Below are 16,065 nucleotides of genomic sequence, written 5' to 3'. Positions count from 1 at the left end.
TGGAGCCTTATTGGCCCATTCAAATTAATTCTAATTGAAGTCACGACAACCCCTAGTTTCTGGAGAACTGGGATGCAGTGTGTCATAATAATTTTTTTTTTTTTTTTTTTTTTTTTTTTTTTTTTAGCATTTCTGATTATCTTTTACTGGGTGCAGATCAGCATTTTGTTATTTCACCCCCTTATTATGATGTATTACTTTTTTTTTTTTTGAAGCTGTTACAAGTAGAAATGATTTTGATATTTTTTTAGCAGTTAACCCCCCGGCGTGCGGGAACTGTGGCCGCGGCATGTCTGTGACGCTCGCGTGGTTTCCTGTTCCCGCAGGCTATGACCAGATACCAATAGACTCGATGCAGGGCCTGGAGATAGGCGGGGGAGGAGGGGGCTCCACGTACGGCCCCATGGACGCCATGGACGTCGGCGGGCCGGACGCGACCACCATCAGCTTCGACCACCTGGAGGAGCTGCCGCAGCCGCCCCAGGACAACAACCAGGTGGCCGCGTGGTACGACACCGACCTCTAGTCCCCTGTCTCCGCGCGTCCGCGAGGCCTGGTTCACCGCGACCGCACGTCTCGCTTCCCCCTCGTCGGGATCATGTATTTGTGTTTCGGCGTAGTGAATAAGGCAAAACTCATTATCTGTCCTAAAAAATTTTAAGTACCATTGGAAACAGTTAATTTTTTATTTTGAACTCTTTTTTGTAGGTAACGGAAAACTTACATAGTTCCTTGAGACCAAGAAAAATACTGGTTTTTCAGTGTTATGTGTTTTAAAAAATACAGATGTTTGCATTTGAAAAAAACCAAGAACCTAACCTTCTTACCTTGTTACTCTACAATTGGTTGGAATTTTTGGTAAGTATAATTTTTTCATGATTTACAAAAAAAAAAAAAGCACGCGTGTTCTCTGTAATTTTTTCATGTTTTATAAGAAAAATACTGTTTAGAAAATTGTCAATAATTACTATTTTTATTGCTCATATTTATTTACCTTATGAAGTGGAAGTGAATGGTTTTGCTGTGAATCAGGTCTGTTGTGTTGTAAATATTGGACTTAAAACTGTTAAACGACTAAGTGTTTTATTATTTTCTCCAGTCGTAAGTGTGGAGAGAAAGTTGCATTTTATCATCTCTTGTAGCTAGCTGTTAGGAGAATTTGTTGGATGGTGTTCAAATGTTGGCATTTCTGCTGGTAATGGTGCAGATAATGCACATAAGCAGTATCTGTGGTAATGTAGTGCCATTTATTTTTATGTTAGTTTTACTATTATTTATTTACATCACCTTGAATATTTTCCAATTCATTTGTTTTTAGAATAGACAATGACTGAAACAACTTGGTAGCTAACTTAAGTTGTTTGTTGAAATGTTTCATTAGTAGTGGAGTACAGGCATGTATACATAGCAGTAGGAGATATCTAAATAATGATTGTCATATGTTGGTTTTATTACATTTCTTAAAATTAGTAAATACTTAATGTTTTAAATCATTGATGTTTTGGGATTGTGTTGTACCATTGTCATGTGTTATGTGTATGTAGTGGCAGTGTTATAATAAGGATTGTGCGAAATAAGCTTCGATAACGAAAGATTCCCAAGTCGATGATAAATTATAACAGTCAATAATTACTACTTTTGGATGAATAACTCTGTTAGTTTTGCAGCTTAGCATTAACAACACACACTAAAGTTTTAACATTTTAAATCGTGAAAGTACGAACATTATTTACAGTTTTATTTAGAGCTCTGAGTTTAAGATGTTACCTTAAATAACTTAAGTGGCTTGAAAGAAACTGTAAAATTAATGCATTTATTTTGTGCAGAAAAAAGAAAATCTGTGACTAAATTTATTGTAGTTTGGGTTTGAAATTTCTGGCCAATGCTGAACCATTTTCAATTGTTGGTATTAGTGTATGATGTATAATGATTTCAAATTCTTGAAGTTTTATTTAATTTTAAACCAAATGAACTCAAATACAAATACATCAAATGTTTTTTTATGTAGTTGTTAACTTCAACAAAACACATTTTCAATATTTTTTAATTAATTAATTTTTTTTTTTTAAATATTGCTTTACTATATGGAGCAGGATACCACAAAGTTAGTGTACTATTTTAGTCACAGAGTGTCAGTATGCTTTTTTGAAGAACTAATGGCAAGTAGCAAAATATATTTTTTTATGCAAAAATATTTCTGACTTGATATCTAAGGATATTACGTGTTTGTTAAAGAATGTGTTACTGCATTGTCGATTTTAAACATTGAATTTTCTTAACATTCCGGGTAATTTTATTTATATGGCTGAAGTATCCTATAACTCCTGGCAGATGCTTAAAAATCGTCTTGAGGTACATTAGGCCAAAACTTGTCGCAAAACAGAAATGGGGTTTTCCAAAATTTTCACACTAAAAATTTAAATTTTTTTGGATATGCTTTGCACGTAGATTCATGGTTTTGATGTCTTTTAATATTTTTTTTTTGCTCCTAAAAAAATCTATTGAATGTTCTGCTGTGTTAGTCATTAGACATACATGAATTTACTTTGCTTGCAAGGTTGGACCTCACACAACAGAGTACAGAAGTTTTACACCTTATCTCAAACCAGAACAGATACATTTGACACAACTATGTGGAGAGGTATTGGATCGCATTGGCATCATGTACATATACATTTGTGGTAATATGTATCATTGCTACAGTGTTCATTTCATTGTATTTGTGATTTCTCTTCCTTACATAGGGAAAGGAAGGGCTGTTCCAATTCCTATAATACCGTAAATCACTCGTGTACGCCACATTTTTTTTCAAAATCAATACTCTTGAATATGAACAATGAAGTTGCAGTTGTGGTTGGTGTAGAGGTGGGTTGTTACAGCAATTTTCGGTATCTGTTCAAACCTGTTACTGATACAGTAATGTACTGGTTACAAGTTGCTGATACTTCTGTATCAGCTAGAGCAGTAGTGGTCCCAGGAAGCAAAAAGGTATCAGCATTCTCGTTACAGGTTACACATCCTCCGTGCCGTCATCACCAGCGTAAAAAGGTATCAGTGTTCTCTTTCCACGCCTTTCGTAATCTGCAGCCCCCCCCCCCCTCCCCCCTCCTCGTCATACTTCATTCCCCCCTTTCTGACGTTAAAGGAGTATTTCTCACTCTCTTCCAACCTTCCCTCCCTGTTCTTACTTCTCTCCAACAGTAAAAAAAAAAAGCTCCGCGTACGCAGACCGTGCAACTGTAAGGAGAATCTGATACATTATTTATCACGCCCGGTAATTCTCTACCTCTGTTACGCTCATGCCCGCCTAATACAGCCAGTATCAATCAGTTCAACATTCACTGCAGTTCGTCATGGCCGTGTATTACCACGTACATTGTTGCGGGCTATCATGCTTTGTAGTTAGTATCTTTATAGTGAAATAAGGAATGGATAAGTGCAGGAAAAAGACTTCATTGTGTGGAATTTTTTCACCGAAAATAATGAGTTTGCTAAGTGTAATTTGTGTAAACAAAAACTGAGTTATAAATCATCATCAACTAATCTGAAGAAACATTTGAAACGTAAACATCCAACTGTACAGTTACCTGATCAGAATCAAGATAGTTTAACATCACTATCACTGTCCAGAAGTAGGAGCGATGATCCAGACATCGCAAATACGACACCGTACCTCAGCCAAAAAAATATTCGGCCAGATATAGGAATTCCTTCTACAAGCAGTTTGTCAGTTCCCAAACAAGCTGTGTTGGAAAGAACCAATGTGCATGACTGTAAAGTAAGTGATTTTGTTGTAAGAAAACTTTCTGTTTCTGCTAAGAAGAAAATTGATGACCAACTGTTAAATTTATTTACTGTAGATTTTCAACCATTCTCAGTTGTTGAGGACGAAGGGTTTCGAGGATTTGTTTATGCACTAAATCCGTTGTATACATTGCCAAGTAGGAAAACTATAACAAACACATTGTTACCAGCTGCTTATGAAACTGTGTACAATAGCATTCAAGAAATATTAACAACCACTGAAATTAGTTATGTCACACTAACAACAGATTGTTGGACTTATGTTAATACTGAAAGTTTCATGGCAGTGACATGTCATTTCATAGACTGCAATTTCAGATTGATTTCTTTGGTGTTAGATTATTGTTCATTTTCGGAGTCCCACACCAGTGCTCACTTAACCCAGGAACTGAGTCGTGTAGCAAAAGAATGGAGGTTAGAAAACAAAATTTTACTCTGTGTTTCTGACAATGCAGCGAACATACAGAAAGCTATAAAAGACAAATTGAAATGGAGGCATTTCGCTCTGCGCCTCCTTCAACGCCTTCCCCTGCGCTTCCTCCCCTACATTCTTTCCCTTCGTTTTCCCTTATTTGTTGTGCCGCTCCCTCCCCTTTCACAAGCTCCGCCCAAGTGACCGTCATCTGCGATCGGGTTCTGCGCACATTGGCCGTGGTGTTGTTCCATGCTAATTCCTAACTGATACTAAAGTACTTGATATTTGAATAGTGTACTCGTTTGCAGTACCTGATACAGGCGTGTTTCAGTTACAAAGTAGCAGGTTAATACTCTGCAACCCACCTCTAGGTTGGTGTGAGTGACTTGACAACATTGTGTATAGAATATCTTACTGGCAGGTGCAAATGGGTGGAATGTTTGTGCATTCAAGTTAATTGTTTGTAATGAAAAAAGTAAAAAAAAAATCTTATCATTACCAGCACAGCTATTTATTTTGTTTGTTTTGATTTTACCTGTCAAAATTACCCTTCACTGTATTTTTTATTACCCTTCACTGTACTTGATATTTGTTATATTTAAGTAATAATATATATTTTTATTATTATTATTTCCATGGCTGAAAACAAGACAGATTTATAAATTTAAGAGAGTGGAAACCATGCTCCAAGCCTTCCCCTAATGCCTTACCCCTTATATTTTGAGCTACTACCAGCTGCCCCATTAGTCACACTCGCAGGGTGGGGTCAGCAGGTAGTAGACATCTCTGCTGGCCGTTGAAAAGAGTTTCAAGGCTGCCGATTGGATGCATAGCTGTTTTAGGGAAGTTCTAGCACACTTTGGCTACATGCAGCAACTATATAATAGTAAACCAATCTTTAAAATTGGCTGAAAATTGTTGTTTCGCCTCAACGAAAAATCTGGGTACACATGGTGCATGTACATGGGTGATTGTGGTGATTTCACAGTCTGTTCCTGATACCAAGATGCAAAGTATTTTCTCATGATTTTGTAATTGGCATACAAAAAATACTGATTCTCTGTAATGTCATGTTTGTACACCTACATTAATATAAATAAATGACTTGATCATGTAATAAAAAAATTTTATCATACTATTGAGAGAAAGAAACTTTTTATAATACTATTGGGAAAAAAACTTTTTAAACTAGGTTTTAGGCCACCAAAATGTTTTTTTTGGAATTGATTATGGTGCAATTATAGGTTCATATACAAGCCACATAGTGTAGATGTCAAGATTATTTAGATGTATGTACTTTATGTTGAGTGTTGTTTGTATGCTGTAATATTACTGTAATAGCTGAATAATATATCATTACATTGTCTCCACAGAACGTACTGACAATTAAATGTGTACTCTTTTTATAGATGGATATAAAAATATAAATAAATATGTGCTAAACTCCATTGCGATTTTAAATTTCAAAGCCCTCCTTCAAGAACGTGCTTGTGACAGTGTAAGGATTAACAAATTAAAATTATCATATTGAACCAGTTTGAACTTAAAACATTTTCAATGTTATAGAATTGGTAATTGTGTTAAAGGTTGGATTATTTTCAAAATGGGAATGTCATTTTCTGTAACCAAAGTCATGCAGACATGTCCACTCCTTACTCTCTCCCCCTTTCTCTACTCCACTTCCCCCCCCTCCCCCCCAACACACACACACATTTTTTTCTCCCCAAACTTTTTCCTCTCCCACACTTTATCTCTTCCCTCCCTTTTTTTAAATTTTGAAATTGAAAAAATTGGTTTAGAGACCAAGAAGATGAGTAACAAAAGATGTGCACGAGTCTGATCAGTGAATTGGGTAATACCCCTAATTGTCTCACACAAAAAAAAATCACCTGGTGTTTGCTGTGATTGTTATGCAAAACAACTGAATTATGGTGGTAACATATTTCTGCTATAAAAAAAATCCCCCCCCCCCCCCCTCATGAAAGAGTGTTTTATGCAACTGGTCATTTGAACCATCACAGTGTGAAGATAGAGGATGTAGTCTTAAGAACAGCCATGTGTCAACATACTCATCTGGAAACATGAGAAACTGTCCCAAAGTGAATGTTGAATTCAATAATTACAGTTTTTTTTTTTTGTTAAAATAACCAATTGTGTACAAGGCATAATTGAAATAATTTGTTCTTCTCATCCAGCGGGGTGCCCATGCAAGGCATGTTTTGTGCTTCAACCCCTGATCATTGGACCTGTTGGATGTAGCTTCTTGACACCTGTAACAAATCTTCAAGTATTACGGCCCAGGGGCCAAAACTTTACCGCCAAAGTCACAAGTAATACCTGATAGCTAACATTGCACTACAGATATTAAAGAGTTTTTCAATATTTTGCAAGATTTTTTTTTTTTAATTTTTCACAAACTATAATTTAAAAAAAATACGTTTTATAAGTGTGTTAGTGAAAAAAAGCTTGCCGGATTTGTAAAATTTAAATTATGTATGGTATTTGTATTTATTATTTGGTGAATCAAAACAATGGAATTGAGATGCTGAAATATAATTATGAGAACACTATCATACATAATGTTTTATAGTAAATCAAATCTGAAAGAAAATACATGGATTAATATTTTTAAGTTTTGACATTTGTTACTTTTGTTTGTGATTCATTAATTGTGTGCATTCTTGTCGTCTTGAATAGTAAATTTAGAACAATAACTCAAAATTCCTTTGTTGAAATGGTAAGTTGGGGTTTATGCAATATGTTCAAAGCAACATTGTTAGTGATGCCATAAGAACAATGTGGAGGAGTAAGTAGACCCAGTTGAGACTATTCCAGGCATGAAGTCTGTGTGGAAACGAGACTACCACCATAAAAGACCTGGAATGCTGTTGGATTATGGTTATAAATGCCTGTAAACTCTTGTTGCATCCAACGTTCCTCACTCTCCAAATGTAGTGTCCCTGTGGTTGAACAAATGTACATGTGGTTCGGTAGAAATGATTTATGACACTTGGTGACAGAACATTCTTGGTTACAAAATATTCTTATATAAGGGGCCCCACCTACTCAGGGGTGTATTTGTGTTAGTAAGGAAGGATTATAAGTGCAACGTTTTCTGGTGCATTATCAGGGACGTCGGAACAGGGGGGGGGGGGGGGGGCAGCAGGGGTGAGTCGCCCACATGCTGTTATGCATGGGGGGGGGGGGGAGAGAGAGAGTAGCATTTCGCCCCCTCCTTTTCCCAGAATAAATGTTTGGTCCTAGTAGTATTTTTCTCAACCAGTAGTTACAAACGTTGCATTGGTGATCACATTGATTAGAAAATCAAATTTGTGATTGTCAATATACTGTTAAATGATTGCAAATTCCTAGATGGTATTTCATTTAAATTGTACTACATCTACATCTACTGTCAAGAGTAGTATTTAATACATACTACGTCATCAAATTCTTGAAAATGGTATATTTAATATTTTGGTTCGGAAACTCATTAAATAGTACAACTTTGCATCTAAAATTCCAAATTTTTCCGGGGGAGGGCCCCCGGATCCCCGCTCTAGGACTGATGTAAGTGTGATGCATCTTTTCGCGCCCCCCACTCATGAAAACGTTCCGACGCCCCTGTGCCTTATCATCTCTAAGCGCAAGGCTTTGGTCTGGTGCCTAAAGCAGCTATGAGATTTGAGTGGTAACCATAACTTTTATGATGGATAAATGAAGCTAAAGGAAATGCAAGTCCTTCTAGAGCATAAAAGAATTTCTACCAGATGTATCATGCCTAAAAATTAGTTTAAAAAACATATTTAACCATTTTCACTGTTCTTAAAATATAGTTTAAAAATATAATATAGAAACAGAACCACACGTATGCCCTCTGGGTATTCTTAAATGCTTTTCATAGACAGGCACAACTAGGATAGGTATCTTGAACAGTTTTCAAATTACGTGTTTGGTGATGCTCCGCACACCGTGTGTGTACCTAAGTCAATGGTGGTCTGCTGCATTAAAATTGATTTGCATGAAGTCTGGACCACTTACGTGGCTTGACAAGGTCTTTGTTTCTGAATAGAGTTAAAGGGATTACAATTTAATTAACTTAGCAGTCAGCCACCTCACCTGAGGTAGATTCTGAGGATGAACAAAAGGGTACATACAATCTACACCTTTTAATGATTATGTTACCAGGATGACTAACATCAATAAAAATTCTAAGTTGGAGTCTTCAGAATGTAGAAGGCAAACTACATTGAGTGACAGTGGTGGGGGACTGGAAATGCTGCACCCAACAGTACCAGCACAGTATCTTCGCACACTTAAATCAACATTCAGTTGCTATACAGTAAGTGGAAATTTGTGTTAGCAATTGTAGCACAGTTTTTTTTTTAAATGTCCATTTCTTAAAATACGTGCTTAGCATTGTACAGTGAAATTTTGTTTGACTGATTATTGCTGAATATATTAACGAATCTTATCATGAGATAAATTCTTCCATGTAATCCTTTGCCTGTCTGCTTAATGCCGGTTCACAAAACATTTTGCATTAAAAATATATTTCCTGAAGGCCAGTAGTTTAGCACATGGCTCCGCTCCACAACTGCCCTTTTTTTTTTTACTGAAGTGCCTGCAATATAAAATGTTTGTCATTAAACTTTTGACTCCATTTGGTTATAACGTGAATGTAATTTATTCAAATTTTAGTATGAACGTCAGGATTCCTTTTCATAAGTTAGCAAACGAAACCTTTGTCGAAATTTAAGTTTCAGGTTGGCTTAAAAATGTTTTTTTCAGTTTTTTCCAGGAGAGGGCTCCCAACCCTCCTCCCTTTCTCTGGTGACAATTCCATATCCTTTCAGGCTCCCTAGTAAAGCCTCTCTCCAAAATATTGGGGTTCCATTAAATGAGGAAGGCCACCACTGGTGCAGCATCACAAGACGTCCAGTGTTTCCTCGCAAAGAAAAAAAAAGGTGGGTATAAAATTATATTTCAAAGACCAAGTTAAAACTGCTAATTTAAGTAGGTGTGTAACCAGCCAGCAGGTAACATAGCATTTATTTGCTCTTTGCTATTCCTATTGCATCGTACATCCTCGTCCAGTGTTTTACGTTGCATACCAGCATTTAGAAAGCTAAACCAGGAGTTCAATCAACCAACATCCCTACAGTTCTGCCATTGCTTAGCTTTCTCTGCTTTCTACACTCACCTGTAGGTTTTATCTGCCTACCTAGTGTCGGTATCTACTGTGGTGTATGCAGGGGTAGGGGGATTATATCACCCCCCCCCCCCCTGATATTGTAAAATTTCAATCTTTAATTTCCGCTAATAGATGGAAATAATTGTAAAGCAAACAGCAGGCAAAGAGTTTGTATTCCCCCACCCTAAAGGAGTATATTTATGCAACTATAGTACCGTGTCGATGTCGGCAAAGATAACAATCACAGAAAGACTAGATTACGATCCGAAAACAAATGAGGAATCTACCTACATTGCGGGACCCTTTGCAATGGAAGTATATTACCTTTTGTTTGAATGAGGCTTAATATTTTCTTATTATTATTAAACAGTCATTTGAGACAGTTTAGAACCTATGACAATAATGACATACTTCATTTTGAAAATAACTGTGAGGTAATAGTGATAAAACTTTGAAGCTGTAATTTTCTGCAATAGTACCTACATGTAATTTTATTGAAAATAAATTGATTAGCATCAATTTAGGAATATTATAATAGATACTACAATAATTTAATGCAGGGGTGTAATTTTTCAACATTGCCATGAAACTTGAAAGAAATAAATTGTACTACCAGATTATGTTGAACTTGTTACGTCAGATAAGGCTATATTTTGAAATCTTGTGTGTGTGTGCACGAACGCGCATATTTTTTTTTTCAGGCAACGACCGGTTATTTACTGTTATCACTATGGTGGCTATAAGATTAACACGTTGCTTTACAGATTAAAAAAAAGGCATTTGTAACAAGATTACACCTCTTTAATAATCTGTTTTTATTTTACACCTGTATTATGACATGGAAACCGCAGAATGAACACAGAAATGTTAAGTCTATGTTCCCTTTATAACGAAACAATTACATATAACCTACAAGTAGGATATCTGTTCTAGTTACTCTGTGAGCATGATTTGCATGGCGGCGCAGAATAAACAAGGACGGAAGTGTCGTCTGGTGGGGTGTAGCGAATTGGCAGCCATTTTATAAGCAGGCGAATATGCTAAGCGTGAACCTGTCCTCCAATCAGAGCGCGAGTACGTTGAAAACAAAGAGACCGACATTCAACGCCACTGTCATTCAGTGATGTGGTACGGGGCGACTTTCGGGAGGTTTGCAATAGAAAGTCCTATTAGTAAGTAATATAGAATAGTACGGCCAAAATTATTATTTTTAATGCAACTCGTAAGAGTCGGAAGCATTGAAAATGCTGAGTTAATGATTTATAATATATATAATAGTTTTTTATTAATCGTGCTTTAGCCATCCGTGCCTTGGAATTCCTTCACAATCCCGGCACATTCAATACCTATAAATCGTATTTACTTGCCCATTCTCTTTACTCCGGAGGCCATCAAATGCGGTTGGTGGCAGTGTGTACCAACTGCGCATGCGCTAGTGTGCGCGCGCCGCACTGCTCGAAGCGCGGTCGGAGTTTTGTACGGGCGCTTACGTCTTGCGGCTTTTTCACTTCCAGTCGAAATGGCGCTGGAACTGGTTGCTGTAGCAGCGACGCTGGTGGCTCTGGGTTTGGTAGCTGTCTACAAGTAAGTGAGCATTTATTTTTGATACTTGCGAATGCGTGTATCTTACTTTTTGAATAATGTTGGCTGCGAATGAAATATTATAGATTTATACGAGACCTTGTAACTTTGATGTGTACCGAGTGTCGAGTATTATAAATATTTGTTAAACATTTAGCGTTGAATGTTTTGTAAGTTAGATGTAGGCAGTGGCGTATTTACAAATTTCCAAGGTATAGGCTGTAAAGTTTTTGCCGCCCTTGCCTCTACAATTTTCATGTCTTAGAATACTTTTACAATCCAAAAATTTCATTGAAATTGCACGTAAAATAATTTTTGGGTATATTTTTGAGCTAATCAAAGCTCAATCATGTACGATAAAAAAAGGCGGGGTAATGCATGCTACTTACACTATTATGTACATTTGGTAAACGTGAATAAATAATCTTTATTGCGCTTACAAACAGTTAAAAATAATCAACTCAGTTAAGTTATAAAAGTTCGTTACAATACCTTTTTGCGCGATTTTTTGTTGGCAAAATCATCGATGATATCGTCGTAAGTAATCTTGTTCAATATATACAAACCATCCAGTTCGCAGACTCCATCCAGTAGTAGGACTGGCTTGTATGGGTTGATAGTGGGAAGAGAGAAATACATTTTCTATAATTTCGCTCTTTTCACTCATTCAAAGTGTGGGCAGAGGGCGCAGATGCCGATTACTTGTTGGGTGAGGAGGGGGGGGGGGGGGGGGCGGCAAACTAGCTGTTTTACTCCAGAATATTGAAGTTTGCTACACGGATTCACGGATCGTACAATAACAAGGGAGAGGGGAAAGTCATCGGTAACATTTGTTGCAGACTTCTATCTGTAAAACATCAGAAACTGAAAACCGTCATGCAGAAACCTTTTGATTACTATGAGGTAGCAAAAAAAAAAAAAAAAATTCGGTCCCCAAATTTGCCGCCTTAGGCTCAAGCCTACTCAGCCTGCTGGTAAATCCGCCACTGCAACTTAGGAGAATTAAAAATATGCTAACTCTTCCGTTTCATATATGGAAGTTTATTCCTGGATTCTGAAGGCTTGATCCTGTGGTACATTATGCTTGCTGTTTTAGTTCAGTACGCCGAAAGATCCTGATGGTTTGATCCTGTGGTACATGATGCCTGCTGTTTTAGTTCAGTACTACGGAAGATCCTGCACATAAAAAAAAATTGCGAAATAAGAAAATTATGATTGTATGTTAAAAAAATCTTTTTATTACGATCGTAATTCATTATTATATGACCATTTTTTTTATGTACAGGGTCTTCCGACGTACTGAATTAAAATAGCAAGCATCATATAACACAGGATCAAGCATTCAAGATCCAGGAATAAACTTGGATACATGAAACACTAGCCATAACGAACACAACATATACGGCTGTAATCAAATAATTCCCCGGAAAGACTGCAAAATTCAATGTGTCAGCTACTTCAGTGCACAGCACGTATTCCTGACAAAATGAACGACGTTAACAATTCAAATTCAAATTTTAGGCTCCCATTAGACTCATTTGTTACAACGTTACTCAAAATAGTACGTATAACGTATGAACTTTAAATGCAATGTAAGAAAACAAGCAATTCGTAATATGATTACATATTTATTGTAATAAAACAACTAACATAAAATAAAAGTATTAAAAATTCCTTACAAATGCAATACAGTCGTTATTTAAACAAATTTCATTATTACAAAAATATCTACATTGACTAAAGTTCTCAAAAAAAAATTAAAAAACTGCACGGGTAAACATAAACAGTGAATGTCGACGATTGCGTGAATATATAGATATTATAATGCACGCTATAAACTGTTAATTTTTCACAAACCAGTAGGAATTAAGTTATCTTCCTTGGGTTAATTCAGGAATGTGTCTAGTATATGGAAAACATATATTCCTATTTATCGCGGGTAAATAATGAACGACGGCGGCAGCGTAAAAGCACAGGTATTGTAAGATACAATTTTTTTCCACGAACTAGTAGGAATTACGAAAGCATCCCTTGGGAATAAATTTAGGGACGTGTGTAGTATGTGAAAATCATGTTTTCCGATTTTTTCTTTCCGTTATAAAAAGCCGCGACGTCCGATGATTAGCATATAGTTTTAGCAAGACGCGTTAATAGGTGTGTCTTCATCGGGGCCCATATTTAGCACGTCAATTACAGATATATTTTTTTTCATATACGAAAAAGAGAATACTAAACTGAGAATAAAATTTTCCATTCAGCATAGATCGACCTTAATAATTTCCATTTGATTGCACTGTCACCAACTGTCGTTTTTAAAACAACGTAGTTACATATGTAATGTGCATGTTTGAAGAACCTAAATCATAGTCGTGAGGCCCATTAAAAAATATAATTGTGTCCCTTGTAGTACTATTTATAGTTAACATAAATACTCGCTAGCTAAAAAAATAAAAATAAATCAATCTTAAAACAAAGATTTCATGCTCTTATTATCTATCTCGAGTAGGTGTATTTAATGTTGTATTCAAAATTTAGAAATTCGTCACTATAGTAGAATTTCCTAATATACTTTTTTAAAATTAAATGTGACCGTTCTCTAAACGCCACCCTGCTAAAGAACTGTAATTCAATGCCTGCTGTGTAGCCCTCCAGAGTGGGTGTTTCTTATACGTTACATTATTTGAAGTTGTTGGTAAGACGCCTCGTTGAAAATGCTACGAGACGTTTATTGGTGGCTCATAAGCATAGGCGTGCCTACAGGGGGGGGGGGGGGGGGGCAGGTGGGCCATGCCGCCCCCCCCCCCTCCTTAATGTAATCACTCAGATCGGCATTTTCTCTAATGCGTTCGTTAATATTCGTATATTCCTGGAACTGTGACATTCAAACTGTTTTTCAGTGTTGCAGCGAGCTAATTAACAATATTTTTAAACATTTTATAGTTCTGGAAATACAGCCGCCTTAGTTTATTTAAAACACGAGGTCCCTTAAAATGGCCAAGCAAAAAAAAATTAAGAGGTTTGTTAAAGTTCTGTTGTCTGAATTGCTGTGTTTGCATTCACTAAAAAGAAGTTCATTTCAAGGTAGATCTGGACCAAGCTATTGGAAAATTCGAGGGAAAAGAACATATTTTCAAGATTGTTAAAATTATACGGATATAAATATTAACTAGTAAACATATCTCGTTGATACTGCACAAAAATATAAACACGGCAATGAGTGAATGTATTTAGGCTATTTAACATTCTAAATTCAGCTTCTGATTTAAAAATTTAGCAGGGCCCCACCTAATGGAAATGTCTGGGCACGCCTATGCTCATAGGAAACAATCTCGAGCTCAAGTGAGTGTTTAGCGGCGACCTTGACAATGCTCACCGCGGCCCCTCCCACGCTCATTGGCGGAGCGTTGGCTGGCCATGCGGGTCTGTGATGCAACCACTGTCAGTGGCGGATCCAGGATTTTGGTTTGGGAGGGGCTTGACCCAGCTGAGGTTAGGCTTTATCAAGGCAAACACTAAAACAATAGTGGACCCAGATGCTTTTGGAGGGGGCTTGAGCCCCTAAGCCCCCCCCCCCCCCTCTGGATCCGCTACTGACCACTGTCGCACGAGAAATGAAAATAAGAGGCTGTCGTAAGCTTTCCGTCATTCCACGACACAGTAGCTGTGTCATTAATGGTTGTGCAGTGTTTACCACTAAGGCCAACAAGTGTATGACGAAAAGGCTTAGGCCCGTCGGTGGATCCAGGGGGGGGGGGGGGGAATATAACGGCACACCCGGAACACTGAATAATTTCATATTTTCTCCTAATTCTTAATCTTAATTTTCCAAACTTAATAAAGAATTATTTTACTGCAGTGGTATAGATAATAGGACGTTTTTGAACAGCAAAGGAAACGTACCTACTAAATTTTTCACTTCTAAATATACTACAATTGCATTAGAAAATTTAATTTGGTCCTTCCTTGACCTTCATTCTGGATCCGCCCTTGCCTTTGCTGTAAACTTCTTGGCTTCTGGATGAGCAGCGTCGAAGTTGTAGATTGTACATGTACCTTGCAGCGGGCATCTTCAGATCTCTCTCGGTAGAGTAGATGTGTAAGATGTCTTGAGATTTTATTTCACGCTGGATAACGATTTCTAACACAAAAAATTGAATTTGGACAATTTTCTTATTTTATGACTACGGCAATGGTAGGGCCTACTTTAACATTATTATGTGGAAGCGGGTAATAGTATTTTCACCCTTCAAAAAAATAACCGTTTAAAAACAAAAACAGAACTACTCATCTGCCTACAGCGTATTCTTAAATGCTTCTCGTAAACAGACACCACTCCGATATCTTGCAGTTTTTAAATCGCGTGTTTTTTTTTTCCCCTCAAGCTCGGCACACGTGTGTGCCTTGGTAGGCGGGGCCATTCAAACTAATTTTTTCATAGTGTGTCTTGTCTATGAGACGTTACTTTGAGTGAGTATAAAACACAGAATAACACCAGTAGTCAACTCTGTGAAATTTCAGAATCCCATGGCACAATCCCAATACGAATATCACGAGATTATCCCCGAATGCGGGTCCCTGTTAGACCGGAAGTCAACCCACAGGCAATGTCTCCGGCCACGAAGAATGAAAAATGTTCAGATACTTACTCGAGAGTTAATGGCGTGGAACGTAAAAAACCAATGAATTGTTTTGCAACTAGTTCCCAACAGTCTGTAAACAAAGTTAGCGATTGTGTGTGGACAAGCGCGACGCTTTCCATGCTATATCCACCCGTTGTAAGATTTTCTTTTTAATTCTTTGGATATGTATTGTTCAGGCCAGCTGCACGCTGTATATACTGGAGATTTATCATTAACTTAAGTCATAGGTCGAGTGAAATTCCCCTCCGACTGATCAGAGACGAAACCCCGGGGAGGGGGGGGGGATGTCCGTGGGGTCCGGACCCCTCCCTTCCAGAAAAAAAATATGTATATATATAAACAAGCTTAGACAGAATATTAAGTTTTAACAACTTTGCTACATAATGTTACAATGAGATTAATTAGGAAAGATCAGTAATAGTCTAGTGGGCTAC

At 37.2% G+C, this 16,065-nt stretch overlaps 2 protein-coding genes across 6 annotated transcripts in view; both read left to right on the top strand.

Moving 5' to 3' along the window:
• LOC134530305 (armadillo segment polarity protein) overlaps positions 1–5,667 on the top strand; it is a 64,153-nt gene extending 58,486 nt beyond the window's left edge. For all 4 annotated transcript variants that reach the window (XM_063365027.1, XM_063365028.1, XM_063365030.1 and 1 more), the window contains one exon: positions 327–5,667. In XM_063365027.1, the coding sequence (XP_063221097.1) occupies positions 327–526 (200 nt within the window). In that variant the 3' untranslated portion in view covers positions 527–5,667. The remainder of the gene's footprint in view (positions 1–326) is intronic.
• A 4,781-nt stretch (positions 5,668–10,448) lies between these two features.
• LOC134530302 (cytochrome P450 3A24-like) overlaps positions 10,449–16,065 on the top strand; it is a 69,330-nt gene continuing 63,713 nt past the window's right edge. Inside the window, exon 1 of one of the 2 annotated variants that reach the window (XM_063365024.1) lies at positions 10,449–10,994. In XM_063365024.1, the coding sequence (XP_063221094.1) occupies positions 10,930–10,994 (65 nt within the window). In that variant the 5' untranslated portion in view covers positions 10,449–10,929. The remainder of the gene's footprint in view (positions 10,995–16,065) is intronic. The other variant, XM_063365025.1, reaches the window with a different exon arrangement.

The sequence above is a fragment of the Bacillus rossius genome, chromosome 3 (genome assembly GCF_032445375.1).
Source record: "Bacillus rossius redtenbacheri isolate Brsri chromosome 3, Brsri_v3, whole genome shotgun sequence".
In the NCBI taxonomy this organism is placed as follows: domain Eukaryota; kingdom Metazoa; phylum Arthropoda; class Insecta; order Phasmatodea; family Bacillidae; genus Bacillus; species Bacillus rossius.
The sequence above is the reverse complement of the archived record's forward strand: the minus strand, read 5'-3'. Positions and strand labels throughout refer to the sequence as shown.